Source organism: Lutra lutra, chromosome 2 (assembly GCF_902655055.1).
Source record: "Lutra lutra chromosome 2, mLutLut1.2, whole genome shotgun sequence".
Taxonomy (NCBI): Eukaryota; Metazoa; Chordata; class Mammalia; order Carnivora; family Mustelidae; genus Lutra; species Lutra lutra.
Window position 1 is genome coordinate 45,776,163 of NC_062279.1, and position 27,470 is coordinate 45,803,632.

The following is a 27,470-nucleotide window of genomic DNA, read 5'->3' on the forward strand; positions in this document are numbered from 1 at the left end:
TCGGCTCAGGTCATGATCTCAGGGTCCTGGGATCGAGTCCCGCATCGGGCTCTCTGCTCAGCAGGGAGCCTGCTTCCTCCTGTCTCTCTGCCTGCTTGTGATCTCTCTCTGTCAAATAAATAAATAAAATCTTTGAAAAAAAAAAAAAAGATAGAGAAGTGGTGCATCTATTTTAATACCAAACAAAATAGACTTTAGGGCAAAAACCTATTAGGGTTAAAGATGGTCATAGTTAAATAATAAGAACAATTTACCAGGAAGATCTACCTTTTCTACGTTTTTATGTACCCAATAATATAGTTTCAGAGCATGTAAATTAAAGCTGAAATTAAAAAAAAAATTGCCAAATTACAACTATGGTGGTAAATTTTCACACATGTATTCTAACAGAGTGAGATCAACTCGGATATCCAGTAGACCAAAAATTAAGAGGCTCTGTAAGATTTGAAGCACACAGCATGCTTGATCCAGTGGCAATATCTTCAACTCTGTATACAATGATCAGAAACTATGCATTTTTGGGGCGTCTGCTTGACTCAGTCCGTTAAGCAGCTGCCTTCAGCTCAGGTCATGATCCCACGGTCCTGGGATCCCAGCCCTGTGTCTGGCTCCTGATCAGCGGGGAGCCGGCTTCCTTTCCCTCTGCCCCTCCTCCTTGCTCATAGTCTCTCTCTCAAATAAATAAATAACATTTTAAAAAAAGAAACTTCATTTTTTAAAAAGTTTTATTTATTTAAGTAATCTCTACACCCAGTGGTAGGGCTTGAACTCATGACCTTGAGATCAAGAGTCCCGCACGCCTCTGACAGAGCCAGCCAGGAACTCTGAGGCAATTCCTTTTTTACGTATACACAGAATATTTACAAAAGCTGGTTGTCTACTAGGACACAAAACAAGTCACAAAAAAAACCAAAAGATCAGAATCATATTCATATTCTCTGATCACGATACAATTAAGTTAGATATATACAGAAATGGGTTAATTCTTTTGTTAGTGGGAATATTTTTATTTTATGTGCAATGGGGTGGCATTAAGGTAGGTGTCTTGGATGATGCACTCAAGGAGGTTCACTTAATCCAACGTAATGAAGCCTCTGTCTTCTGCGTACTGACGGAAATACTGGCGGCACATACTGAGGCCATAACTCTGAATCAGACCATGCTAGTTTGAGCAGACACAGCAAAAAAACAAGAAGCCGGGTGCCTGGGTGGCTCAGTGGGTTAAGCCTCTGCCTTCGGCTCGGGTGATGATCTCAGGGTCCTGGGATCGAATCCCACATCAGGTTCTCTGCTTGGCCGGGAGCCTGCTTCCTCCTCTCTCTCTCTGCCTGCCTCTCTGCCTACTTGTGATTTCTCTCTGTCAAATAAATAAATAAAATCTTAAATAAATAAATAAAATCTAAAATGCTCTGTCTGCTGCAACAAGGCAAAAGAAATGGGTTAATTTAAAGAAGACATTTGGCCATTATGAAATATTCCTGAATAACCCCTGTCTCAGAGAATAAATTATATTAGAAAGTAGAAAATGAGGGCACCTGGGTGGCTCAGTCGTTAGGCCTCTGCCTTTGGCTCGGGTCATGATCCCAGGGTCCTAAGATTGCACCCCGAATCGGGTTCCCTGCTCCGCGGGAAGCCTGCTTCTCCCTCTCCCACTTCCCTGCTTGTGTTCCTGCTCTTGCTGTCTTTCTCTCAAATAAATAAATAAAATCTTAAAAAAATAAAAAAGAAAGTAGAAAATGGGTAGCCACATCGGCCTCCCTCACTGACCCTGAACCTGCCAGAAATGCTCCCACATCAGTATCTTTGTCCATGCTCTCCTCTCAGCATACTAAGATGCATGTAATGGGGCTAAAGAGATACTTAGGGGACAATTTGTATTTGTATGTGCTAGTATTGAAAAATGAAGAGAAAAAGACTGAAAATCAATGAGCCACTAAAAATCTCAGCGAACCTACTAGCAAAATATCTTCTAAAAAATTTCCTGCATTACCAACTTTGCTTTATCGTCATTTTTCAAGAGTGATTGAATATCAGAAAATCTAATATCGTTTGCCACCAAGCCACCGATACGGTCGGGTACGTTGTCCCAAGCTGCCCACGGAACAAGTATCCAGTAAGACTAGGAGCCAAACCAGAAGTCACGGGCAGGCCTTTATTTACGTAGTGTAAGCAGGAGGCGACAGGAATGGATGTTGGCTTCCCCGGAGCCCTGTTTTCCCTCCACGGAACAGCAGCAAGTGAAGGTTAGCTGAATCAGTGAAGTAGGGAAGGCAATTGCCTCATGGCTCAGGGAGCGACCAACAAAAAGCCCTCACTGTTTGATGGGGCTGGAAACCGGCGGGAGAGTAGGGGGAAGGGCTAGAGGCAGAGGCATCTGCCAGTGTCTGAGCTCACCCTACTGCTCCCCCAGCGAAAACTCCTGGGCGAGGAATGTAGGTACTGCCGGTGTATGTGAGAGCATGGCTGGGCTAGGCCGAGGGAGCTGAGTCCTCAATGGTGGCTGCCTCCAGGTGGCAATGTACAGGCTGGGGGTCAAAGTCTCTTAGGAAGGCAGCTTCCCCACTCCCACCCCTGAGGGCTGCCAGGCAAAGCCTTCACACTTGCCAGCCGTCAGGCCTGAAGCATCACACATAGGCTTTGGCCTGGAGCCAGACTCCTCATAGGGTATAGCCTCTGTGTGGGCTGAAGGGGGCTGAAATTCAGTTCCAGCTTTGCTGCTAAGCTGTGGGCCCTGGCATGGGGCTGTGTCTACCTGAAGGAAGACACGCAAAGCTACCATATGGGCTCCTGATAGCCCTACCCACATGGACAGATTAAAGTAGATCGCACCACGTCTTCAATAGCCACAGAAGAGGCATGTGATAAAATTTCACACTCATCTATGATTTAATAAAGTGAATAAACTAGAGACTAGCAGGAAATTTCCTTAACTTAGTGAAGTGTCTGTGTCCAAATGTCCTCTTCTAAGGGCACCAGCATGTTCAATTAGGGCCAACCCTACAGATTTTAACTGAAGCACACCTTTAAAAACCATAGCTCCATGGGGCACCTGGGTGGCTCAGGCGGTTAGGCTTCTGCCTTCCGCTTGGGTCATGATCCCGGGGTCCTGGGATCGAGCCCCACATTGCATCGGGCTCCCTCCTCAGCGGGAAGCCTGCTTCTCCCTCTCCCACTCTCCCTGCTTGTGTTCCCTCTCTTGCTGTGTCTCTCTCTCTCTCTCTGTCAAATAAATAAAATCTTAAAAAAGAAAAAAAGCCCCAGCTCCAAATGCAGTCACATACTGAGGTTTCAAGGGCTAGGACTTCGACATGGAATTTGGAGGGACACAATACGGATAGAAGGTGGGTGTCAGAAAGGCCAGTTTGCAGAGGTACGTGGGAGACAGTCCCTGCAGGTTCCCAAGGGCTTGGGGTCAGGTGGGAAGGAAAGGGAGGAAAAGAGATGACTGGCCTTGAATAAGAGGGTAGCTGCTGCTCCACTTGCTGAGACGTGGAAACCAAGGGAGGAATAAACTTGAGGCTTGGTCCCAGACAGAGCCCTGAGGCATTCTAGCTTCCAGAGACTAGGAGAAGTGGAGCCCAGAAGAGTAACGGGAAGGAGGAATCCGGAAACCTGTACTGTCTTGAAAACCGAAAGAGAACCAGCAAGTTCTATTGATTCTGCCCTTTCATGTCTTTCTTATTTGAGGCAGAGAGAGAGAGAGAAGCAGGCTTCCCGCTGAGCAGGAGGCCCGATGCGGGGCTCCATTCCCGGACCCTGGCATCACAACCTGAGCGGAAGGCAGACGCCTAACCACTTGAGCCATCCAGAGTGCCCCTACCCTTTGCCTTCTGGTGAACTCCTGACTTCTACTCCAACTTGACCTCTACCCCGATTCCACCAGCAGAGGGAGCCTTTGACTCCAGGTGTGGGCCCAAGGGGATGCATTTTCAACGGATAGGATGGAAACAATAAAACTCAGTCTGTTTTTATTATCACCATGTGCTGGCAGTTCTAGTGGGTAATAAATACTTTTCTGCAAAAATAATTTATTGGTCTCAGTTCAGAATAATGACTGTGGTTATGTAAGCTTCAAAGGGAACATATTTATTATTATCTTCAGTAAACCTTATACTTGGAAGCTAATTCAGGGAGTTCACAGTGATATAGTGAGCTGCTACACATTTGTTTTGAAAGTAAGTTCTTGGGGTGTCTGGGTGGCCCAGTCAGGTGAGCGACTGACTCTTCCACTCAGGTCATGATCTCAGGGTCCTGAGAGTGACCTCAGTGCTCAGCAAGGATTCTCTCTCTCCCTCTCCCTCAGCCCCAGCCTCCTGCACCTCTCCCCCGCCCCCGCCTCTGCCCCCGCCCAGGCCCCCGTGGCCACACAGACACAAGCACTCACTACAATAAATAAATCTTTTTTTAAAAAGTAAGTTTTTAATAGCTTAGAATCTTTAAAACTCATTTTAGGTATAGTTCATGTCCTCAATCATTATGATAATACAAATTCCTGTGTTTATTTATTTTTTTTTAAGATTTTATTTATTTATTAGACAGAGATCACAAGTAGGCAGAGAGGCAGGCAGAGAGAGAGAGGGGAGAAGCAGGCTCCCCGCTGAGCAGAGAGCCCGACTTGGGGCTCGATCCCAGGATGCTGGGATCATGACCTGAGCCGAAGGCAGAGGCTTTAACCCACTGAGCCACCCAGGCGCCCCAAATTCCTGTGTTTAAACAGTAGATTCAAAATCAACCAGGATAGTATAGCAATTGTAAATACAAAAGAAAGAGCATGAGTTGCGGTAATTATGTCATTTTAATTATGACCACTTGGAGTTTTACTTGTGTCTAGAATTTAAAACACTGAAAGAATACAAAGTGTTTGGTGTATTTTTGTTTGGTAATTGCAAATTTTATTCATGCACGATATATTTTACCAGATTTGAATATCCTTAAATTGAAGTTTATCCTTTTTTAAATGGGAATTGTTGCTAAGCTAACGAAGGAATCAAGACAATAATGATTATTACCGATTAGTATGTGAGTGTTAACAAAAATAATTTTGTTGTCTAGGGGAGGAAGATACTTATAAATGAGCCACTCCCCAGGTATCCAATATGCTGATTATGAAATCAAAATGCTCACTATTTCATCTTTGAATATACATATATAAGGACAAAGTTTAGTACCTCTTGGGGTGCAGAGAGCAGTTTGTGAACTGGGTAAGGAAAAAAATAATCCATTTTTTCTGGCCAGAACAGAGGGACAATGAGGAACATACTAGATGAAATATGGCGGTCTTCACAGTCAGTCAGCTGATGGCTCCGTCTGTATTTTCACAGAAATGGCTCACATGCAGAGTTTCATTTTGCTGAGTTTCTTTGAATATTTTCTTTTTCCAAAGTCGTAGAAAGGAGTGACTTCCTAATTATTCTTCCTTGAGCCCATAAATGGGTATTAAGGAGTGAATAGGCGGAGCTGGGCTCCAGGCCTCCCAGCCCAGCTTGAGCCCAGACAGGTCACACCCACATCGTAGAGTCCAGACGTTATGGGCTGAATTGTGTTCACTCAAAATTCCCGTGTTGAAGGCCTAACCAGCAGGACCCCAGAATGTTACTGTATCTGGATGCAGGGCCTTTAAAGTGGTGAGTAAATGAAAATGAGGCTCTTGGGGGAGGCCCTAATCCGGTGTGGCTGATGTCCTTCTAAGATGAGATCTGGACGTACAAAGAGACACCGGGGGCCCACATGTACAGAGGGACAACCAGGTGAAGAAGCCAGAGACCGGCCACATTGCAAGCCAAAGAGAGAGGTCTCAGAGGAAAACCAACCCGGCTAGCACCTTGATCGTGGACTTCCAGCTCCTGGAACTGCAGGGGGGAACAAACCAAAAGTGTGTTAAAGCCACACAGTCTGAAGTATTTTGTGCCATGGCAAACTAACACATCAGGCATTTGTTTGAACTGAAGGTTCCACAGCTAGAAGGTGTTGGGAAATTACTAGAATAGGGGACAGAGCACAGACTCAGACCATTCCTCTGGATTTGAATCCTCTTTGCTTCCTTGTAGCAGAGCAATGGGATGGGCCATGGACTGAATGCTGGGGGCCCAGTTTTATGTCTGTAAAGTGGGAGTGATAACCACTACTCGGTATTTCAGTGGGGATGACACGGGCTAACGTATGGAAAGTGCGAAAACCGTTGTGGGAGCCCAGTAAATGAGGCTGCTGAGCCAAAGGCTTTCCTGCTGCCTTAGCTCATGTAAGTGAGATCCTGCCCAAGCTGACTACATTGGGGAGAGCTGGAAGTCTGTGGATTTCGCAGTTAAGGGAAGGTCGTTTTAAAAATGTTTGCTCAGTTAAGTTTTAAAAAATTTTGCTTAGTGTTACTTTGAATGGTTGGGAAGATCGAAAAATAAGTGTCTTTTCTCTGCTTATAAAAATAGCATGTGTTTATACATATACTGTGGAAATACACATATTCTACAGATATATTTTAGAAAATTTGCATGAAAGGTTTAGGAGTCTAGAGAAGAAAACAACTCATAATAAAACCGCTCAGGGACAACCACTGCCCACATTTTAGTATGTTTTCTTTCCATATTTTTTTTTCTGTTTTTTTTTTTTTTTTCCTAAATTGAGGACATCAATTTTGTGCCATGTTCTTTCACTGAACTTTTAAGCATGGGCACTTCCTATGCCATTACAAAGTCTTTTTTTTTTTTTTTTAAGATTTTATTTATTTATTTGACAGGCAGAGATTACAAGTAGGCAGAGAGAGGGAGGAGGAAGCAGGCTCCCCACTGAGCAGAGAGCCCGATGCAGGGCTCGATCCCAGGATCCTGGGATCATGACATGAGCCGAAGGCAGAGGCTTTAACCCACTGAGCCACCCAGGCGCCCCTGCCATTACAAAGTCTTAGCTTCCATTCTTTTCCTCCCGTCCTTTAAGGCCCATGGCTGCTATAGGGGCTGTTGTGAAGTAGCATTTGAACTGGGGAAAACAGATCTGGGTTTGGGGGGCTGTGCAAACACTAGCAGTCAGTCTTCCTAAGGAGTCCCTGGCAAGAGCTTGGAGGCTGAGATGATGACGGGCCTGAGTCCCGCAGCCCACCAGTGAGACACACCCTCCCCCCATTCCCCATTGAGGTTCCTGTTACCCTGGCCCTTTAAGAATGGAGCTAGAACTTGGGCTAGCTGGACAAGCGGTCTCCTAGCAACAGAAAGACAACAAACAGTTTCAGAGTTTGGGGCTGGGGTGGGGACCCTCCACAGCAGGGGATGGCTACCTGGAGGCCTATCAGGTAGAGCAGGGTCTAAGGGTGGGTCTCTCTGTCCTTTCTCTCCAGCCTTCCTACCCCTGCCTTTCTCTGTCCTTCTGTTAGCATTCCCACTTCCTCTGCTCCAAATGATCTTCATTTCTGGAGACAGTTCCTGCTTATTAAGACTTTCTTAGTGGATCTTGAAATTTTCTATGGGAAAAAAATACTCTGCAAATGATGATTTTTGTTGGATCTCATTAGATTTCCAACCTTTCCAGTTTTCTTTCTTATGTCCAAATTGCTTTTGCTAGGACCCCTAGAAAAAAATTGTAAAAAAGGCGTTGGTGAAGGGTGCCTGGCTGGCTTAATCTGTAGAGCATGGGACTCGATCTTTCAGGGTTGTGAGTTCCAACCCCATGTTGGGTGTGGAGATTACTTTAAAAATAAATAAAATATTTTTTGTTTGTTTGTTTTAAGATGATTTATTTATTTGACAGACAGAGATCACAAGTAGGCGGAGAGGCAGGCAGAGAGAGAGGGGGAAGCCGGCTCCTCGCCGAGCAGAGAGCCCAGTTCGGGGCTCGATCCCAGAACTCTGGGATCATGACCTGAGCCAAAGGCAGAGGCTTTAACCCACTGAGCCACCCAGGCGCCCCAATAATAAATAAAATCTTAACAACAACAGCAGGAACAACAACAAAAGGAATTGGTGAATATCCCTGGCTTGCTCTGAAATTAATGTGGTATTCCTAGTGTTTCCCATTAAGTTCCATGTGGTGTTTTGACTATTTTATTGAGATCCTTAAATAAATTTGCATACAGTTGTCCTAGGTGTGAGTTTGGTAAAGAACATAGAATGATATTTTGCTCTTTTAATCAATTTTAATGTGCATAATATAATGGAATCTATCCCATATATGGTTTTTAAAATTTTTAAAATTTTTTAAAATTGGCATATAGTGTATTATTAGCCCCAAAGGTACAGGTCTGTGAATCGCCAGGTTTACACATTTCACAACAATCACCATAGCACATACCTTCCCCAATGTCCATAACCCAACCACCCTCTCCCTACTACCACCACCACCCCCCACTCCCCCCCAACAACCCTCAGTTTGTTTTGTGAGATTAAGAGTCTTTTGTAGTTTGTCTCCCTCGATCCCATCTTGTTTCATTTATTCCTTTCCTATCCCCCAAACCCCCTACGTTGCCTCTCAACTTCCTCATATCAGGGAGACCACCATATATGTTTTTTGGTTTTTGTGTTTTTTTTGCCAAGGCTTTATTTAATATTACTTCCATCACCTCTTTTTTGTCCATTCTTTAAGCTTTCTTACCCCCTCCCCTTGTATTATATTTTTGGCCATATTTTGCTATAAGTTCAGTCTTCTTTGTTAACTAATGTCCCCAATCTCTGCCAGTTACTTGGAAAAACTATTATTTATTGAATGCCACAGTTATACGCCCTTCCTCCTTCCTCCACACTGTAGAATGCATTTGGGGGTTCCCGTCCTAGTCTGTTGTGATAAAAAACGTTTTTTTACATTCTGTAACTCTTCTTTCAAGAATTACGATATTTGTATACCATTTTCTTGCTGTGATTATTTCACTTAACTAAACGTTTAAGCAAATTAAATGTTCATCATGAAGCATTCTCTCTCATGACATCCCAATTTGTAAGTCATTTATTTTTATTCATCCCTTGGTTGTCTGCATTATGTCTTTTTTTTTTTTTTAAGATTTATTTATTTATTTATTTATTTGTCAGAGAGAGAGAGAGAGAGCGAGCACAGGCAGACAGAGCGGCAGGCAGAGGCAGAGGGAGAAGCAGGCTCCCCACAGAACAAGGAGCCCGATGTGGGACTCGATCCCAGGACTCTGGGATCATGACCTGAGCCGAAGGCAGCGGCTTAACCAACTGAGCCACCCAGGCGTCCCAATGTCTTTTTTTTTTTTAAGATTTTATTTATTTATTTGACAGAGAGAGAGGGATCACAAGTAGGCAGAGCAGCAGGCAGAGAGAATGGGGAAAGCAGGCTCCCTGCTGAGCAGAGAGCCCAAAGTGGGTCTCGATCCCAGGACCCTGAGATCATGATCTGAGCTGAAGGCAGAGGCTTAACCCACTGAGCCATCCAGGCGCCCCCTGCATTATGTCTTATAGTCGCTTCCCAGGAAGGATAATGAATGTCAAGGCAAAGCTTAGAAACATCATTTAGTTATGGACATTGGGGAGGGTATGTGAAATGGTGAGTGCTGTGAAGTGTGTAAGCCTGACGATTCACAGACCTGTACCCCTGGGGCAAATAATACATTAAATGTTAATAAAAATAATTAATAAATAAATTTAAAAAGGAAAAAAAAAGAAACATCCTTTAGTGAGTTGTGTAACTAACTCACAAGAACACCAAGGACAGGCATTAGATTCTTATGGGTGAACAAAGACAAAAAAAAAAAAAAAAAAGAAAAAGAAAAGAAAACCAAAAAAAGGACTTACATAAGGAAAAGGTATGGAAGAAGGCAAGGGGGGGCAAGGTGCTAGTCTACAAAGAGTGAATTTTGTTTTTCTAATTAGGGTTATTTAGCTCGCAGCTATCAAAGAGATTGGTCAGGCCATCTATACTGGAATAGATTGACTAGGTCATTAGAGAAAATAATTTCAGTTATTTGTGGATTTTCCAGAGTCTTGAGACTTAAGCTATGCAGGACACAGACAAGGTGTCTATCAACAGTGTCTGCCAATGTCCTGGATCTCCACCATAGACAGGCTGGGACCACTCCATTTCCCCCAGCGGAATTTCTATGAGAAAGACTTACAAAGTCATTGCAAGTTTGGAAACATCTTCCAGCTGCCATCGCGATTTATAGATTTTTGTGCTCTTAACACTTCCCCTTTAAACATCCACAGATTTGTTTCCTTTTCCTGTGGCATATGAGTTGCTAGGGAAATCTGCAGCCACTTGATTTTTTCCTTTGTATTCCACCTCAATCTTCTATTTGTCTTTTTTTAATGCCCAGAGGAAAGAATCTTGCCATGATCTGTATCTGTCTGTCTGTCTGTCTATCTATAAAATGGCAAGCCACTTTATAGCTTCATGTTTTCCTTTGTTTTAACAAAATATGGTTGCATTTTAATTTTTTTAAGTTGACGGTTGCATTTAATTTTTTGTTTTCCACAAATATTGATATGTTCTATTCATTTTCATTCCGTTCAATGTATTTTTAAATTTCCCCAGGATTTCCTTTTTGACCCATGTGTTTTTTAATTTCCTTTTTGACCCAGCATATTTTTTTAGTTTCCAAATGGTTGGAGATTTTCTTGCTATCTTTCTGTTACTTATTTCTAGTTTGAGTTCATTGTGGTCAGAAAACAGATAACATATGACTTAAATTCTTTTAAATTTGTTGAGGTTTGTTTTGTGGTCTAGGAAATTGTCTGTCTTTGACTATGTTCCATGGGTACTTAAAATGAAGGTGTATTCTGCTGTTGTTGGGTAGAGTATTCTAAACATTTTGATTAGATCCTGTTTTATTTATTTTATTTTATTTCATTCATTTGTTTTTTAAGTAGGCTCTGTACCCAATGTGGGGCTCGAAACCACAACCCTGAGATCAAGAATCACATGTTCTTTTTTTTTTTTTAAGACTTTATTTATTTATTTGACAGACAGAGATCACAATTAGGCAGAGAGGCACGCAGAGAGAGGAGCGGACACAGGCTCCCCGCCAAGCAGAGAGCCCGATGCGGGGCTCGATCCCAGGACCCTGGGATCAAGACCTGAGCCGAAGCCAGAGGCTTTAACCCACTGAGCCACCCAGGCGCCCCAAGAATCACATGTTCTATCAACTGAGCCAGCCAGGTGCCACACATGTTGATTAGATCCTGTTGATTAATGGTATTGTTGAATTAATCTATATTTTTGCTGCTTTTCTGCTTAGTTATTCTATCAGTTATTGAAAGAGAGATGTCAAAATCTCTAATTATAATTGTGGGCCTTGTTATTTCTCCTTTCAGTTCTATGAGTTTTTGCTTTACATATTTTGCAGTTTTTTTCTTTTGCACTTACACATTAGGATTGCTATATCTTCTTGGTAAATTGATGCTTTTGTCATTGTTTGATGTCCGTTTCTCTCTCAGCTAATTTCTTTGCTCTGAATTCTACCTTATCTGAAATTAATATAGCCACACATGCCTTCCTTCGATTAGTGTTTGCATGACAGATCTTTTTCCATCCTTTTACTTTCAACCTGCTTATGTTTTTTCTATTTGAAGTAAGCTTCCTGCAGATAGCATATACCTGTGGTTCTAAATTGACTTTGACAATCTGTCTTTTCAATTGGTGTATTTAGAACATTTATATTTAGTGTAATTAGTAATATTTTAATTTTTTTTAAGACTTTATTTATTTATTTGACAGATAGAGATCACAAGTAGGCAGAGAGGCAGGAGAGGCAGGCAGAGAGAGAGAGAGAGGAGGAAGCAGGGTCCCCGCCTAGCAGAGAGCCCGATGTGGGGCTCGAACCCAGGACCCTGAGATCATGACCTGAGCCGAAGGCAGAAGCTTAACCCACTGAGCCACCCAGGTGCCCTAATTAGTAATATTTTAGAGTCTAAGTCTGCTATTTTACTATGCTTTCTGTGTGTGTGTGTGTGTGTGTGTGTTTAGGGGGTAGGGGACAGAGGGAAATGGGGAGAAAGAATCTTAAGCAGGTTCCATGCCCAGTGTGGAGCCCAATGTGGGGCTCATTCTTACAACCCTGAGATTATGACCTGAGCCAAAAATCAAGATTAGATACTTAACCGACTGAGCCACCCAGGCATCCTGCTTTCTTTGTTTTTCATTTCTGTTTTTTTTTTTCCCTGCCTTTCTATGGGTTACTTAAACATTTTTTAGAATTTCCTTTGATTTACCCATAGTATTTTTTAAATGTCTCTTTATATAGCTTTTTTAAATGGCTGCTTTAGGTATCAAAGTCTTCTGGTGTTCTCTCAGTTTACCAACTAGAGTAAAGTATGGAAATCTTAATTCCCTTTATGTCCTTTTAACCTCTTCCACTTATAATAAATTATAATAAATTACAATAAATTGTCTTAAATATTTACACTAGATAGTCATAATTTTTGCTTTAGCCATCAAACACAATTTAGAAGATTTAAGAAGAGAAACCAAGTCTATTGTATTACTTACATTTATGCTTACTGTGTTCTCTTCTCCATCTTAATGTTCTAAGATTCTTTCTTTTATTGTTTCTTTTCTATTTATTTATTTTTTTTTAAGATTTTTATTTATTTATTTATTTGACAGAGATCACAAGTAGACAGAGAAGCAGGCAGAGAGAGAGAGAGAGAGAGAGTGAGAGAGGGAAGCAGGCTCCCTGCTGAGCAGAGAGCCCTATGCGGGACTCGATCCCAGGACCCTGAGATCATGACCTGAGCCGAAGGCAGCGGCTTAACCCACTGAGCCACCCAGGCTCCCGTTTCTTTTCTATTTAGAGAACTTCTTTTAGTTATTCTTTTAGACTAGGTCTCCTGGCAACAAATTCTCTTACTCTCCCTTTATCTGAGATTGTCTTGATTTCTTCTTCAAATTTGATTGTTATGTTTTCTTGGCAAATTGACCCTTCATGAATTTCCAAGTGGATTTTTTCCCAAATTTCAGAAGTTTTCAGCAATTGTTTTGACCACTTTTTCCACCTCACTCTCTCTCCTCCCTGGGACTCTGATAAAATGAATGTAAAATTGTTTTGTTAACATCTCACAGATCCCTAGTCTCTGTTCATTTTGTTTTCAGTCTTTTTTTTTTAAAGATTTTATTTATTTATGGGGCGCCTGGGTGGCTCAGTGGGTTAAAGCCGCTGCCTTCGGCTCAGGTCATGATCCCAGGGTCCTGGGATCGAGCCCCGCATCAGGCTCTCTGCTCAGCAGAGAGCCTGCTTCCCTTCCTCTCTCTCTGCCTGCCTCTCTGCCTACTTGTGATCTCTGTCTGTCAAATAAATAAATAAAATCTTTAAAAAAAAAAAAAGATTTTATTTATTTATTTATTACAGTGAGAGATAGTGAGAGAGGGAACGTAAACATGGGAGAGCTGGAGAGGAAGAAGCAAGCTCCCTGCCAAGCAGGGGGCCTGATATGGGGCTCAATCCCAGGTCTTTTTACTCTCTGTTGTTCAGATTGGGTCATTTCTATTGTTTTATCTTCTAGTTCATAGATTCTTTCCTTTTCCTCTTCCATTCTACACTGAGTTTTTTATTTTCATTATTGTATTTTTCAATTCTAAAATTTCCTTTTGGTGCTTCGTTACATGTTCTATGCCTTAGCTGAGACTTCTTTTTTCATTTGTACAAGTGCATTCACAATTGCTTGTTGAATCATTTCTTTCTTTCTTTTATATATATATATATTTAAGATTTTATTTGTTGATTGATTTACTTGTTTTTGAGAGAGAGAAAGAGAGCACAAGTGAGGAGTGAGGAGGGGCGGAGAGAGAGGGAGAAGCAGACTCCCTTCTGAGCAGGGAGCCTGATATGGGAGTCAATCCCAGGACCCTGGGGTCACGACCTAAGCTGCAGGCAGATGCTTAACTGACTGAGCTACCCAGGTACCCCTGTTGAAGTACTTCTTCTTGGCTACTTTAAAATCTTTGTCAGATAATGTAACATTTCTGGCATCTTAGTATTTGTATCCATTGCCTTTTTCCCATGGAGTCTGAGGTCTTCCTTAGTATTTGGTATCACGGGATATTTCTGATTGCATTCTGGACATCTTGGATGTTACGTTATATTTTGAGATTCTGTCTCTGTTTTAGCTGTCTCTTTCTGACACCATTCTATCAGGGGCATGGGGGGCATCTTTTTACTGCCAGATGGGTTCTAAAATCCAGTCTTCCCATACATCTGCCATTGACACCCAAAGTGAAGGCTTCTCATTACTGCTGGGTGGGGATGGAAGTTAGGTTCTTTAGTGGTGTCTACTGACACTGTAGGCAGGGGCCAGGGCTCATTACTGCCTGGAGAGCATGAAAGTCCCAATTCCCTACTGGGAATTCCCTTTCTCTGACATTGTCTTGGTGGGAAGATTGTGGTGCTTTATTACAAGCTGATGAAGCTGGCAATCTAGGCTCCTATTATGTTTTGCTGTTTTGAGTGAGAACAATGTTTGGCTGTGGTAGAACAATTATTATCCTAAAGTTTTCTTTCTGGCTAGCCTGCCCATTTGGCTGAGTGAAAAAAGGCTTTTGTTAGGTTTTTGTTTTGTTTGTCTGTGTCTTTTGATGTTTCTGGATTGCTGGCTTCAAGGTTGAAGTCTGGGAACTTGAGGCATAAAGAAAACCCAGGAAATATACCATTTTGTTTTTTCCTTGAATCCTGAGATCCCTAGCTGGTCTGCCTTCTCTCTGCCTTTCAGTCTCTTTATGTTTGTTTTATATATAATGTCCAGGGTTTTTAGTTATATTTAGTAGGAGGAATAGGGAAAAGTATGTTTACTCTATATTCCAGAAGTCCTCACTTTTTTATGCATATAAAATTGATGACCTTGTGGGCTATAAAGCAAAACATTTCTCTGTGTTGTACTTAAACAACTCTTGTTGATATTAAAATATTATAAATCTAGCTCTTTTTAATATTATAATACTGTTTACCAACTTAGTCAAATACTCTTAACTGATGTGATGTGGGCCTGGAGCAAATGGTCAAGAAGGAATTTTTGAGATGTTTTTGGTGCAAAAAGGTGTTTTTATTAAAGCACCAGGACAGGACTTGTGGGCAGGAAGAGCTATACTGGGATTATGAGGAGCTGTTGATTATATACTTAAAAAAAAAAAGATTTTATTTATTTATTTGACAGAGAGCAAGAGCACAAGCAGGGGGAGGAGCAGGCAGAGGCAGAGGGAGAAACAGGCTCCCCACTGAGCAGGGAGCCTGATGCCAAGCTTGATCCCAGGACCCTAGGATCATGACCTAAGTTGAAGGCAGCCGCTTAACTTACTGAACTGCCCAGGTGCCCTGATTATACTTCTAAGTTAAGGGTGAGAAGTAAAGACAAAAGAAGTTTCCGAAAGGATTTTCATATGCTAAAGAAGACTTCTAGGATCCTGGAGACCTGAGCTACTGTCAAGCCTCTAGCAGAGCATTAAGACAGTTATGAACTCCTGGAGGAGTGTTTTACTCTGCCTGTTTCAAGTATTTGTCAACGGGCTGCAAGTTGCATGGAAATTTAAATTTATCTACATTTCTTTGGTCTTTGTTCTCCACATCATTACATCTGCCCATTTTAAAATTCTAAGTCTGAGATCCATTTCACTTTTTAAATTGGAATCACCACGTCATATGTGAGATTCTCCAATATGCCGAACTATGTATGCCAACATTACAAGGACTTTTGATTGATATTCTTTTTTTTTTTAAAGATTTTATTTATCTATTTGAGAGAGAGAGAGAGAGAGAGCGTCCAAGAAGGGAGTAGGTCAGCGGGAGAAGCAGACTCCCCGTGGAGCTGGGAGCCAGATGTGGTTCTTGATCCCGGGACTCTGGGATCACGACCTGAGCCTGAGGCAGTGGCTTAACCAACTGAGTCACCCAGGTGCCCATAAACTGGATATTCTTAAATGTCACCTTAAACACAAAGAGCACACTACTGCAGCAGGGAACTCTCGGTCCATCTCTCCATATAGGACTGTTTGGGACCCCGCGTCCCCTGCATTCATAATCTTTCATAATCTTCCAATCACACCTCCTGGGAAACATTCTATAGCATACATGAGCATGCTTCTTCAACTGATGGATTCATCGAACTTATTTCATTCCTGATTTCTGCATCTGGCTCCAGGCCACCAAGATGAGTCTGATGACATTCTCAAGATGGAGAATCTTAATCCCGTGGTGTTTGGGAGCATGGGTGTGGCAGTCAGGCTAGAACTAGATTTTGAGTGGGTTCCAACTCCACGCTTTGTAGTTGCGCGTCCTTGGCTAAACCTGAGTTTCCTCCTGTACAATAGGCTCCCAATCTCCATCTGAAAGAGCTGCTGTGAGGAGTTAACGGCAAGCTTTCTGTAAATAGTCATCTTCTTTCCCACCAGCGTTTACTCCGCGGCGCTGCCGTGTTGCCCCTAGTTTTCGCTGCTTCTGCGATGAACGTGATTGCCTCTTTTACATCTTTCCAAGGCTCTGACAGTTCTTTTTCATCTCAATCTGTTGGTTTATCCACCGTGGCATGGAAATCAGTCTTTCTTTGATTTCCTTGGGAATGTGAAGCAGTTATTAACTGAAATTGTATTCTCTTTTCTCAAGGGAATCATCCAGTATCCTCTTACTGCCTATGCTCCGCTCTGCTCTTTTTCCTGCTGTGTGCTCATCCTTTTTTTTTTTTCCTGTAGAAATTCCGTCTATCCTTTGTGCTTTTTGTTCTGTTCACTCCCCTCTGAGTAATAGGGCCCATTTTATCCTCACCTGATACTGTCCCAAATAGTGTGGGTAGAAGCACTTTGACTCCCTTCCGCATTTCTGGAAGCATCCCTTCAGGAGGTCCACCCATGGTGTGGACCAGCTTTAAAGAGGTGGGGGCATGGCTTGTTTCTGGGGTTTTTGATTTGTCCCTCTGTTTTGGGAAGAGATGACCAGTTTGTTGAGAAAGTTGGGCCTTTGTTTTCTGAGTCCCCAGGCATATTCCTCCCAGGTAAGGTCTGGTCCCTAGCTGTGGCTAAATGGGCTTGCCTCCCAGCCTCATGCCTCCCAGTTAAGGGAGCCTGGTCAGAGAAACAGTGCCATCGTGTGGCCACTCAGAGTTCTCTCCCGGCCTGCTCCTGCTTCATTCATACCCATGTGGAGTGTGGGTATGCCTGGTGGGGTCAGAAACTCAAAGGGTGTCTCTCATTCTTCCTGCCAGCCTCCCATCCTCAGCCCTCTCGGGGACTGCAAGCCCCTCTGGGCTGGGCACGAGGATCTGTCAGGTCTTCAGAAGCTCCTCACGACCATACCCAGAAAAAAGACTCATGGCCTGGCTCCCTTGAGTTCTCCCTGCACTGTGTTTTGTCTTTATTCTAGGCCCTTTTTATTCTTCCAACTATCTAGAAACATCATTTTTTAAAAAAGATTTTATTTGTTTACTTGACAGAGAGAGAGATCACAAGTAGGCAGAGAGGCAGGCAGAGAGAGAGGGGAAGCAGGCTCCCCGTGGAGCAGAGAGCCTGATGCGGGGCTCGATCCCAGGACCCTGAGATCATGACTCGAGCCAAAGGCAGAGGCTTAACCCACTGAGCCACCCAGGCACCCCCTAGAAGCATTGCTTTTGTAAATGTGATATAATACCACCATCTTCTTAAGAAATTCTCTGAGAAAAACTGTGAGAAAGCAAAATGCATCTTAATTTTTCTCCATTTTTCTGTTCCAGGCCTCTCCTCCCAGCCCACCTTTGAGCTATGCTGTCCCCATAACCTTGCCCATATCTGACTGCAGGGCATGTTCAGACGGTCCCATCTCTGTAGGAAACCTGGGTCTTAAGTGTTTTTAGCTCAGGGCCTTGCTTTGCTCTGAGCTTCTGGATTCAGGATGATCACGGGCTTACATTTCAGCACCTCTCAGAACACAGGAGGATTTCAGCTCTGGTCTTCTAGATGATAACAGCCAGGAGGAGCTGTCTGATGGCGAGAATTTCAAGCCCCAGTTAAGGTGGGTGCTGGATGTAGATGTGGATGTAGAAGGGTAGTATAATTTGATGGCCGTCAAGTCACCATGCTAGTGCCTACTTCGCCCAGTTACCCACAAGGCTGGTACACCTTGTCAGTGACCCCTTGGCGTCCAGCTGGACTTCTGTGAAGATTCCCTCAATGAGGGCAAAAGAAGGGAAGGGATGGGCAAGAGGTGGTGAAATATTTGGTGCCCAGAAACTTCCTTCCTCCTTATTCCTCTGTTAGGTGCCTCGGAAGGGGAGTTCAACCGGGAAATCTGGTACTCCACGACCTTGCACGTAGGAGCCACTCAAAAGTGTTTGCTGAACTTAATACTAGGAGACAGTGTGCTCTCATGGGGAAAAAAAAAAAAAATCCCGAACACGCCCCTCTGCCATTTCTGCGGTGCCTCCCCCGGGCCGCGCGGTGGCGCTGTGGTTCCGCAGAGGCCGGGTGATGCGGGGCGCGCCGGGGCGCGCGGGCTTCCGGGGACCCTCAGAGCGGCGGCGGCGACGCGCGGGGCAGTGGCGGTGAGTTCGGCGTGCGGGCCTGGGGGTGGGTCGCCAACCCCGAGCCCTCTAGGCCTCCCGCTCGGGGACTGGGGAGGGCCGGCCGCGCCCGCCGAACAGGCCCCCGAGACGCTTCGCGGTTTCCCTGGCCCGGCCCGGGGAGGGCGAGGCAGCGTGGGGCTCGGCGTGCAGGGGTGCGCCTCCCGCAGGGCCAGGAGTCGCTGCCCTGGCCCCGCCAACGACTTGCCCGGAGACCCTCGGCACTTCCTTCCACCCGCCTCGGAGCCTGGCTGCTTTTTTGTCAGAGGAGAGACCTTGGCCGCGGTTCCTCTAAAGACCGGTCGGCACCGCCACTCGGGGTTGTGGGTGGGCCCGGGGTCTGTGCTCTGATCCCGCCGGGTCCCGTCTGCCCCGCAGGCTCTCCCACCTGTCACCCTGGCCCTTCTCTGCTTGGACGGCGTCTTCCTCTCCTCCGCCGAGAATGACTTTGTGCACCGCATCCAGGAGGAACTGGACCGCTTTCTGCTGCAGAAGCAGCTGTCAAAGTAAGCTGGGGCGGGGGGCGAGGGACGGCTGCCTGTTTGGGAAGAGTGGGTTCACGGGGAGCCGCCTGTGCCACCTTCCCAAGTAGCTCGTTCCTCCCTGCGTCTGGCCTTGGCCTTTGGGTTTAATAACCTCCTCTCTAGCCTCTCCCAGCCACATCTTTCCTGTGTAATTCTGAGCATCACCCAGAGATCAAAGGGTGTCAGCACAAGAATGGAATGGTACCAGTAACTCCCTGTGATAACCTCCTTGCAGCTGGCCAGGGATGCAGGGGGGCAGAGGGGCCTAGTGTCAAGCCTCCTGGGAGCTGGGCGTGGACCTGGTGGGGGTCAGGCCCTCGGCTCCAGCTCAGCACTCGTTCCCATCCCTTCCCAGGGTGCTTCTTTTCCCCCCACTCTCCAGTCGCCTGCGGTACCTGATCCACAGGACAGCAGAGAATTTTGATCTTCTGAGCAGCTTCTCCGTTGGGGAGGGCTGGAGGAGAAGGACAGTCATCTGTCACTTGGATATCAGGTGTGTATCTTAGTGCCGTGGGGGGCCCTCGGCATCTCCCTGTGGGTTGGTGGGTAAGCTGGTCAGGAACCAGGGCCCGCAGCCTCCAGGCGGCTGCTGCTGTCCCCGCCTCAGCTGCTTCAGGTCAGTGCCCGCCTTCTGTTTCAGCAGCGGGGTAGGTGTGCATTGTTTGTGGGATTCATTCAGCAAATTCAGCTATATGCTTGGGCCGAAAGAGAGAAAAATAGAGCAGTTGAAGCAGTGAGAGCGTCTGCTCTGAGAGGCCGTGGAGTGTGAGAAGCAAACTCGAGCCTCACGCATGTCTATTATGTGTGCATCTCACAGGATCTTATTATAACCACTATGATCCTAGTGTTTAAAGTTAGTATTTTTCTTTCTTTATTAGAGAGAGAAGGGGTAGTGAGAGAGGGAGAGAGAATCTTAAGCAGGTTCCGTGCTCAGCATAGAGCCCGATGTCAGGCTTGATCCCACAACCCTGAGATCTTGACCCTGAGATCACTGAGCAGAAGTCAAGAGTTGGACAGTTAACCGACTGAGCCACCTAGATTCCCCCAACATTTTATATTATTCTAATAACCAAGTTCCTAAATGCAAGTACTTACTTTTATCTAGTGTATGCCTGAAGATTCTGGTATCTCCAGCATAGTCTATGACACCGGAGGGGAGAGCTGGTGTTTCTTCTTCAAACGTGGCATTCAGCTTCCTCTCCAGTGCCTTCCCTGTGGTATTTCCAGGGGTCATTGTGGCGTTGGTTTTGCCCTAACGCTGACTCGAGAGCCTCACGCCTGAATGGCAGGTAGCTCCAGTAAACCGTTGTCCTAAACAACTGCTCTGATCACACTTCCTGTTCCTGCTCCAGGTTACCCAGTTCAGATGGACTCTCTGGCCCCGGCCACCCTCCTGCCTCCCAGCTCAGCAAGTATCGAGGTCCCCGGCCCACCTCAAACCAAGGAGCACCTGTGGGTCCTCGAGGGGCGCGGGCTGGCCGGTGGCATCGTGGACGCAAACCGGACCAGGCTTTGTATGTGCCCCGAGTGCTGCGCAGGCAAGAGAAAGGGGTACCACCCTCAACCCTAGGGCTCAAGGGAGACCCTCCAGCTGGCGGGCCCCCAGAAGAACCTGGAAATGTTGGTGCTGGGGACCTCAGCTCTGAGCAGGACCTCCCTGTGTTGATGACTCAGGCACCTGAGGACCCAGAGGGCCCAGACCAACACTGTGACAATGAGCAGCTACCGGACCCACTTGGCTTTGAGTCCACAAGACTCGAGAGCCCCTCAGGGTTGGGAGATGGGTTGGAGATGGCCACACGGCTGGGGTCCAGTCTGCGGCTGGACTTGGAAGAGGGGAACGGGAATGAGGTGGAGAAGAGCCTGGCAGCAGAGGAGGAAGAGGAAGAGGCAGAAGAGGAGGGGCCTGGCAGCTGCTCCTGGGACGATTACAGTGAGCTGCTACAGGAGGTGATGAGGCTCTTAGGCCCAGAAAAGGGAGGGCGGAAGTGAGGTGGGTGTGGTCGTGGGCAGACAGCGACCAAGGGTCCTGGCGAGGAGGGGCTGGGTGTTGGGTGATAGGGGTCCCTTAGGAGACGTAGGGGTGGAGCGCTGGTTCTTGCCCGCAGGAGTTGGGATGACACAGTTGGGAGGATGGGGTTCAGGATATGGGGTCAGGGGTGTGGATTTGGGTTCCCGCGCAGTCCCATGCAACCATGGGCAAGTCATTTTGTTTATATATTATTTTATATATATTACATATTATCTGCCTCGTCTGAGAGGCAGATAATAATATTTTGCCTCATGAGGTAACAGGGTATGATGAATTGCTTTGTAAAGGACTACAGGCCTTGGTCATGAGAATGGTTCTTCTGCCTGAGGCTTTGTGTTACAGATCTCCTTTCCTTGGAACTGGGTGTCTGCCCCTGAAACTGGCTGTTCGGTTGGGAGGGTGGGCGTCTTTTACTACTGTGTTACGCGTGAAGGCTAGAGACCAGGTAGACTTGCTTGATATCACATTGTTAATAAGGGGAGGAAGGATCCTGGGCTTGCCCAGTTCTGTCTCTTACTATGTATCTTTGGGGGAAATTACTTTTTTTAAAGATTTTTTTTTTTTTTTAATTTATATATTTGGTAGCAAGAGAGGAGACACAAGCAGGGGGAGTGGGAGAGGGAGAAGCAGGCTTCTCCTACCCGCAGCAGGGAGCTCGATGCGGGACTCGATCCCAGGACCCTGACCTGACCTGAGCCAAAGGCAGACGTTTAACGACTGAGCCACCCAGGGCACTCCTGGGCAGAATTCCTTAACTCTTTGATTTATAGTGCTCTAGTCTGTAAAGAGGGGATACTGTGAAACATAATGCACGTAAATGCCAGTTCCCCAATGGGGACTCCATAAAAGTGAGGTACCTTCCCGAAAACTCCTGCCTCCCCACCTTCTAGCCATCATGCTGCCTTTCCCAGACTCCTGCCAGGTGTGGCTCCCGTGGGAAGCCGCTTGCAGTGGTCTGCTCCCTGCCATGTGAGTCCCACTTCTCCCTGCAGGACTCGGTGTGTGGTTTTGAAAGCACATGTGTGGAGCCCTGCGTGTCAGAGCTCCCCTTGCTGAAGGGTGTGATCTCTCCCAGATAACAGACAACCTGACGGAGAAGGACATTCAGGTAGAGAAGATCCATGTGGACACGTCCTCCTTCGTGGAGGACCTGCCCGGAGAGAAGGATTTTGCCCATGTGGTGGAGATCTACGACTTTGAGCCCACACTCAAGACTGAGGACCTGCTGGCCGCGTTTTCTGAGTTCCAGTGAGTGCTCACAAGACTTCAGGGAAGCAGGGGAGGCAGGTGCTGGGACGTCACCGTGTTGTCAGGGACCCTTGCTGCCCCTCCCCCAGGATCTAGCTGTCTGGAAAGAAGGGCAGAAAGTGAATGTGGTTGTTCTGGGCTCTGTACCCCTGCTGGCCATGACAGTACAGAAGGGGGAGAGCTGGTTTTTTAATGGGGGGCATATTCAACGGCTCTAGAGCTGGTCCTGCTGGCATCCATCCTGCCCCCCCCCCCCCGCCTCCCGCGCACCCACACGCCTGCTGGGAGCCGGGATCCCTGTCGGGGTGCAGGATGCTGGCAGCCCACTGCCTCCCCTTGCTCCACATCCCGGCCACCCCGTCAGTCAGTCTATAGACTGAGGGCCATTTCTGTGCCAGAACTGTTTCTGGGGTGAGCTGGGTCTGAATGCCCTGGGGCAGAGTCAGGGTGGAGATGGGCGCCAAGGGGGTGTACTGCAAGCAGAGATTTCTGTTGCCTCAGATTTCTTTTTTTTTTTTTTAAAGGGAAAGGGAGAGAAAGACTCTTTTTTTTTTTTAAGATTTTTTTTTTTTAATTTATTTATTTGAGAGAGAGTGAGAGAGAGCATGAGCGAGGAGAAGGTCAGAGAGAGAAGCAGACTCCCCGTGGAGCTGGGAGCCCGATGCGGGACTTGATCCCGGGACTCCCAGGATCATGACCTGAGCCGAAGGCAGTCGTCCAACCAACTGAGCCACCCAGGCGTCCCGCCTCAGATTTCTTGATCTAACTCCAGTCTTTCCTCCTTTTTTTCCTTCTTTCCTCCTTCCCCCTTCCTTCCTTCCTCCTTCCCTCCCTTCTTCCTCCTCTCCTTCCCTCCCCCTTTCTTATTTTATTTTTTTTTAAAGATTTTATTTATTTATTTGAGAGAGAAACAGTGAGAGAGAGCATGAGCGAGGAGAAGGTCAGAGGGAGAAGCAGACTCCCCATGGAGCTGGGAGCCCAATGTGGGACTCGATCCCGGGACCCCGGGATCATGACCTGAGCCGAAGGCAGTCGTCCAACCAACTGAGCCACCCAGGCGTCCCCCCCTTTCTTGTTTTAATGTTCATTTTCCTTTTTCAGTCTCCTTTCTCTTTTTCTGCTTAGTCTTTTATTTTTTTTCAAAGATTTTTATTTTTAAGTAATCTCTACATCCAACATGGGGCTTGAACGCACAGCCCTGAGATCAAGAGTCACATGCTCCACTGACACCAGCCAAATGCTCCTCCAACTTAGTTTTTTTAAAAATCCCTTTCTTGGGGCTCCTGAGTGTCAAAGTCAGTTAAATGCCTGACTCTGGGTTTCAGCGCAGGTCATGATCTCAGGGTGTTGAGATCAAGCCCCGTGTTAGGCTCCACACTCAGCAGTGGGTGTGCTTGGGACTCTTTTTCCTTCTCCTCTGCTCCTCCTCCTTGCCCTCTCTCTCAAATAAAATGAAAATCTTTGAAAAAAAAATAAATGAATAAAGATGCCTTTTTTCATGGCCCCCTTTTAAGACTGCTTCTCAGACTGCCCTCCCTTGCCTTCCTGAGCCTGAGCCTGAGGAATGCCAAAGGGGCAGCTTGGTAGGGCAGGAGGGCCTCATCTGCTCTCGCTTCCTAAAGGTGTGGCCAAACGGGGGCCTCCTGTGACTCCTTCAGCCAGCGTGGGCAGTGCCCACAGAGAAACGGGGCTCAAACTGCTTTTGGCCTCTCATCAGCCTCAGACTCAGTGTGGCTTTCTTGGGCAGTAGGAAGAAAGCTGACCAGGAGCAATAACATGGACATGCTTATTTTAGGTTCTGCCCCCTGTCCCCGGCACGTAAACCCTTTTGTCTCCCATGCCCTTGGCCTCACCTTGGCGGTGCCTGCATGGAACCTTCTTCACCCTTGGCACCGTGCTCTTCGAGCTCTTTGAGTCCTGTCTTCCTCAGCCTTAGGAATCTGGGACCCACCGATCCACAGGGCTGATACTTGTCCTTCTGAGGCTAACTGTGTGGCCTTCAAGAAAGTTGCCTGCAAAGCGTTGTCTCCTTGCAGGGGAGATAGGAACTTGTCTTGGGCTGGTAGTGTTGGAGGATTGGAGGTGGGAGGGGACTCCTGCAGAAAGGGTTTCACCCCTTGCTTTTGTCCTTACTCTGTCTCCTCTTCCCTGGCACAGAGAGAAGGGGCTCAAGATTCAGTGGGTAGATGACACGCACGCGCTCGGTGTCTTTCCCTGCCTGGCCTCAGGTAATGCAGCTTCGTGGTGTGCTCGGTCGGCCCTTTCTCTGACTGCCATCTTCAAGGGAAGGATGACCTGTGGCGGGTGCAAGCTCACCTGGGCAAGTGGCCCCGAAGCCCGCACCCAGCCCTCCCAGTCCGGGAGTTCAGAGGCAGCGGAGGGGAGCTGGGCCGGGCAGCTCGTGGTGGTGCCTTCAGGTCAGAGGTTTCAGAGTCCGGTGATGTTTACCAAGCCCGTGTCACAGGCTGAGCTCTGGCTGCTTCCGCATGGGAAATGAAATCGTAGGAACATGCTCTTTTTATACGTGAAAAGCCTTTAAATACTGGGGATTTCATATGGTTCAAGCAGATGCGTTTTTCCTCAGCTTTCATTGCAGCCTCAAGAAGTAGGTCAGGTTACTTCTATTTTACAGATGGGGAGACCGAGGTTCCCAGAATGTCAGTGGTCTGTCCAGGTTACAAGGCCTCCCAGTGTCGAACCTGGGGACATCAGCCAGTCCCCTGGCTGTGACCCCAGTGCTCCTTCCCCTGCTCGGCCACACTCCCAAGCCACCCCTGCCACACCACAGCTCACTGTGGGTGTATTTATCGAGACCCCTGACCCCCTTGGCTGGGCTTTTCATAACCATGAGCTTCTGAACAGCAGCAGAGCTGGGAGAGGCCATAGTTGACTCGGACCGAGTTCTCAGGAGAGCTGTGGGTGTTGGGGGTGCGGGAGAACTGGGCTGCGATGGCTGCTGCAGCACCAGGGAAGGAGCCGACTGAGGGCAGGCAGGGTGGGTGGCCACGGGGTGCCGTGGAAAGAAAGTGCTGGATGCGGCGTGGCCGTGGCCGCCTCCTGAGCTCTGCCAAGCTGTGTGTGAGGAGCAGGTCCCGTCCTGGCCTTGGCTTACACAGCTTACACAGCTCTCTCATGCTGTGTATGATGTGCCATAGCCCAGGTACCCTGTGGCTCCAGCATAGCTCTGGGCAGTGAGGGCATGCATCGGGAGAGTCTTGAGTGGGGAAGGGGGAGGGTTTATTCGAAGCTCCCGGGCTTTAGAAGGTGGGAGGTGGGAGCCCGCCTTCCCTGATGTCAGCAATTGCAGCCTCGCTGGTGTGGCTCCAGACTGGCCCAGGGGAGAGCGTGGAGGCTGGGCTCTGCACCGGCTCCCCATCTGAGAGCACAGGTGGCCTCTGCGGGCGTGGAGCTCTAGAGGGATGAGGTGAACAGATGGTGGCCGTCTCTTGCCCGTTCGGAGAGGTGTTAGGGCAGCCCAGTCCCCAAGCTTCAAGGGGGTGCACAGAGAGGCGCCATCACTTTGGGGTGGTACATGTGCTTCCTGGCCCTGATGGGGCCTCACCAGGAGAAACAGGGATGGCTCCAGATCTGTTTTCTTTCCATAGCCGCTGAAGCCCTGACCAAGGATTTTTCTGTGCTCAAGATCCGGCCCCTCACTCAGGGAACCAAGCAGTCAAAGCTGAAAGCCTTGCAGAGGCCAAGTAAGGAAGCTGGTTGTGTCCTGATGGGAAAGCCACGTGAGCGTAGGAGTGGTTGGGCAGGGTGGGGCCTTCCCTTGGATTCATTCCTGTTCTTGAGCTCTGTGCCTTAGGACCACTGGGCTACAGTGGCCAAAGGGGTGCTCCTCCTGCACCCCGGGGCCCAGGGGTACCTAGGGAAAAAGGGTCCCATTAAGAGAGCTCTTTGCCTGTTGCTCTGTTCTGGGCTTGCCCTTCTAGGTGTTGCTCAGAGAAAAGCTTGGTCTTTCCTATGGGGCCCTGGAAACCATATTTTACAGTGGGGTAAGAAGAGCTTGGAGTTTGGGGTCAGCCCTGTGTGTGATCCTGCTTCTGGCACCTTTTGAAGTTGACTTTGAGCAAGTCACCTAATGTCTGTGAGCTGATTCCTTTCTCTCGAGAGTAAGCAGATCATACTGGGTGGACTGAAGGAGTGAATAGAACGTCCAGTGGGTTAAGCCGCTGCCTTCAGCTCAGGTCATGGTCTCAGGGTCCTGGGATCGAGCCCTGCATTGGGCTCTCTGCTCAGTGGGGAGCCTGCTTTCCCCTCTCTCTGCCTGCCTCTCTGCCCACTTGTGATCTCTCTCTGTCAAATAAGTAAATAAAATATTGAAAAAAAGAAAAAAAGAACAGCCTGACAGACCTGCCTGGGGCAGTGAGGGGTATACACAGAAGGTGCCAGATAAAGATCACTCCTCCTTTTTCCTCTTGTCCTTCCCAAATGCATGATGGAGGATGTTGGAGACCAGTTTTCTGCGGCTGCAAAGTGGCTGGCAAGACTGGCCCGGAAGAGGTCTCCTGAGGCCACCTGATGCTCTTGTGTCCCGTGTAACCTTTGCCCCAGACTTGGGGACAGTAAATATCCTGTCAGTCTAAGAGTTCCAGGTGTCCCATCTTGACTTGACTTCCCTTCCCGGTGGCCCAATCAGGGAAGAGGCAGAGGTGGCAGGATTAGGCTAGGACCCCACGGGCATCTGGCCATGCTGTGGGGACAGCTGGGCCTTAGAGGTTGGCTCAGATGGCCTCTTGGCTGCTGTGTCACTGGGAGGAGTGGTAGCCATAGCCTTGAACTCAGGTCCTCATGCCATGGGGCTTTCCTTTTAGAGCTCCTGCGTCTGGCGAAGGCAAGACCACAGACAAATACAACGGTGGCCAGGAGGCTGGTGGCCCGGGCACTGGGGCTCCAACACAGGAAGAAAGAGCGGCCTGCCGTTGAGTCTCCTACCTCCCTGAGGCCCTGAGTGGCCCAGCAAGCCTGGATTGGCGCCCACAGAACTGGGCTGGTGCCCCAACACCACAAGCCTTTACAGACACCAGAATAGCCCTGTGCAGTTTGTTAGGGTGTCCCTGTGGGATGGGGTGGGCTTTCGTTTGGTCTAGTTCCAGAAGTTGAGAAAAAAATAAAAGCTTGAACATTGCTTCAAAATGAAATGGCCTGCCAGGGAACACTAGAGGGTGCTGTTTCTCTCCCATTTTAGACCTGGGCTGCTGAAGAAATGGGTCC

General features: G+C 47.3%; 1 protein-coding gene and 1 long non-coding RNA gene across 2 annotated transcripts in view; both read left to right on the top strand.

The window, feature by feature from the left end:
• The window catches only part of R3HCC1 (R3H domain and coiled-coil containing 1), a gene marked incomplete at its 5' end in the record, with an annotated part of 65,477 nt that extends 38,085 nt beyond the window's left edge, over nucleotides 1–27,392 (top strand). Inside the window, 7 exons of the mRNA XM_047719805.1 lie at nucleotides 18,825–18,952; nucleotides 19,326–19,463; nucleotides 20,323–20,920; nucleotides 22,078–22,250; nucleotides 24,408–24,478; nucleotides 25,856–25,951; nucleotides 27,071–27,392. Of these exons, the coding sequence (XP_047575761.1) occupies nucleotides 18,825–18,952; nucleotides 19,326–19,463; nucleotides 20,323–20,920; nucleotides 22,078–22,250; nucleotides 24,408–24,478; nucleotides 25,856–25,951; nucleotides 27,071–27,207 (1,341 nt within the window). The remainder of the gene's footprint in view (nucleotides 1–18,824; nucleotides 18,953–19,325; nucleotides 19,464–20,322; nucleotides 20,921–22,077; nucleotides 22,251–24,407; nucleotides 24,479–25,855; nucleotides 25,952–27,070) is intronic.
• Nucleotides 7,229–18,231, top strand: LOC125092874 (uncharacterized). Its single transcript, XR_007125085.1, has 3 exons — nucleotides 7,229–7,279; nucleotides 17,622–17,899; nucleotides 18,145–18,231. It is a non-coding gene; the product is annotated as an uncharacterized LOC125092874 (long non-coding RNA).
• Nucleotides 27,393–27,470: the final 78 nt, after the last annotated feature.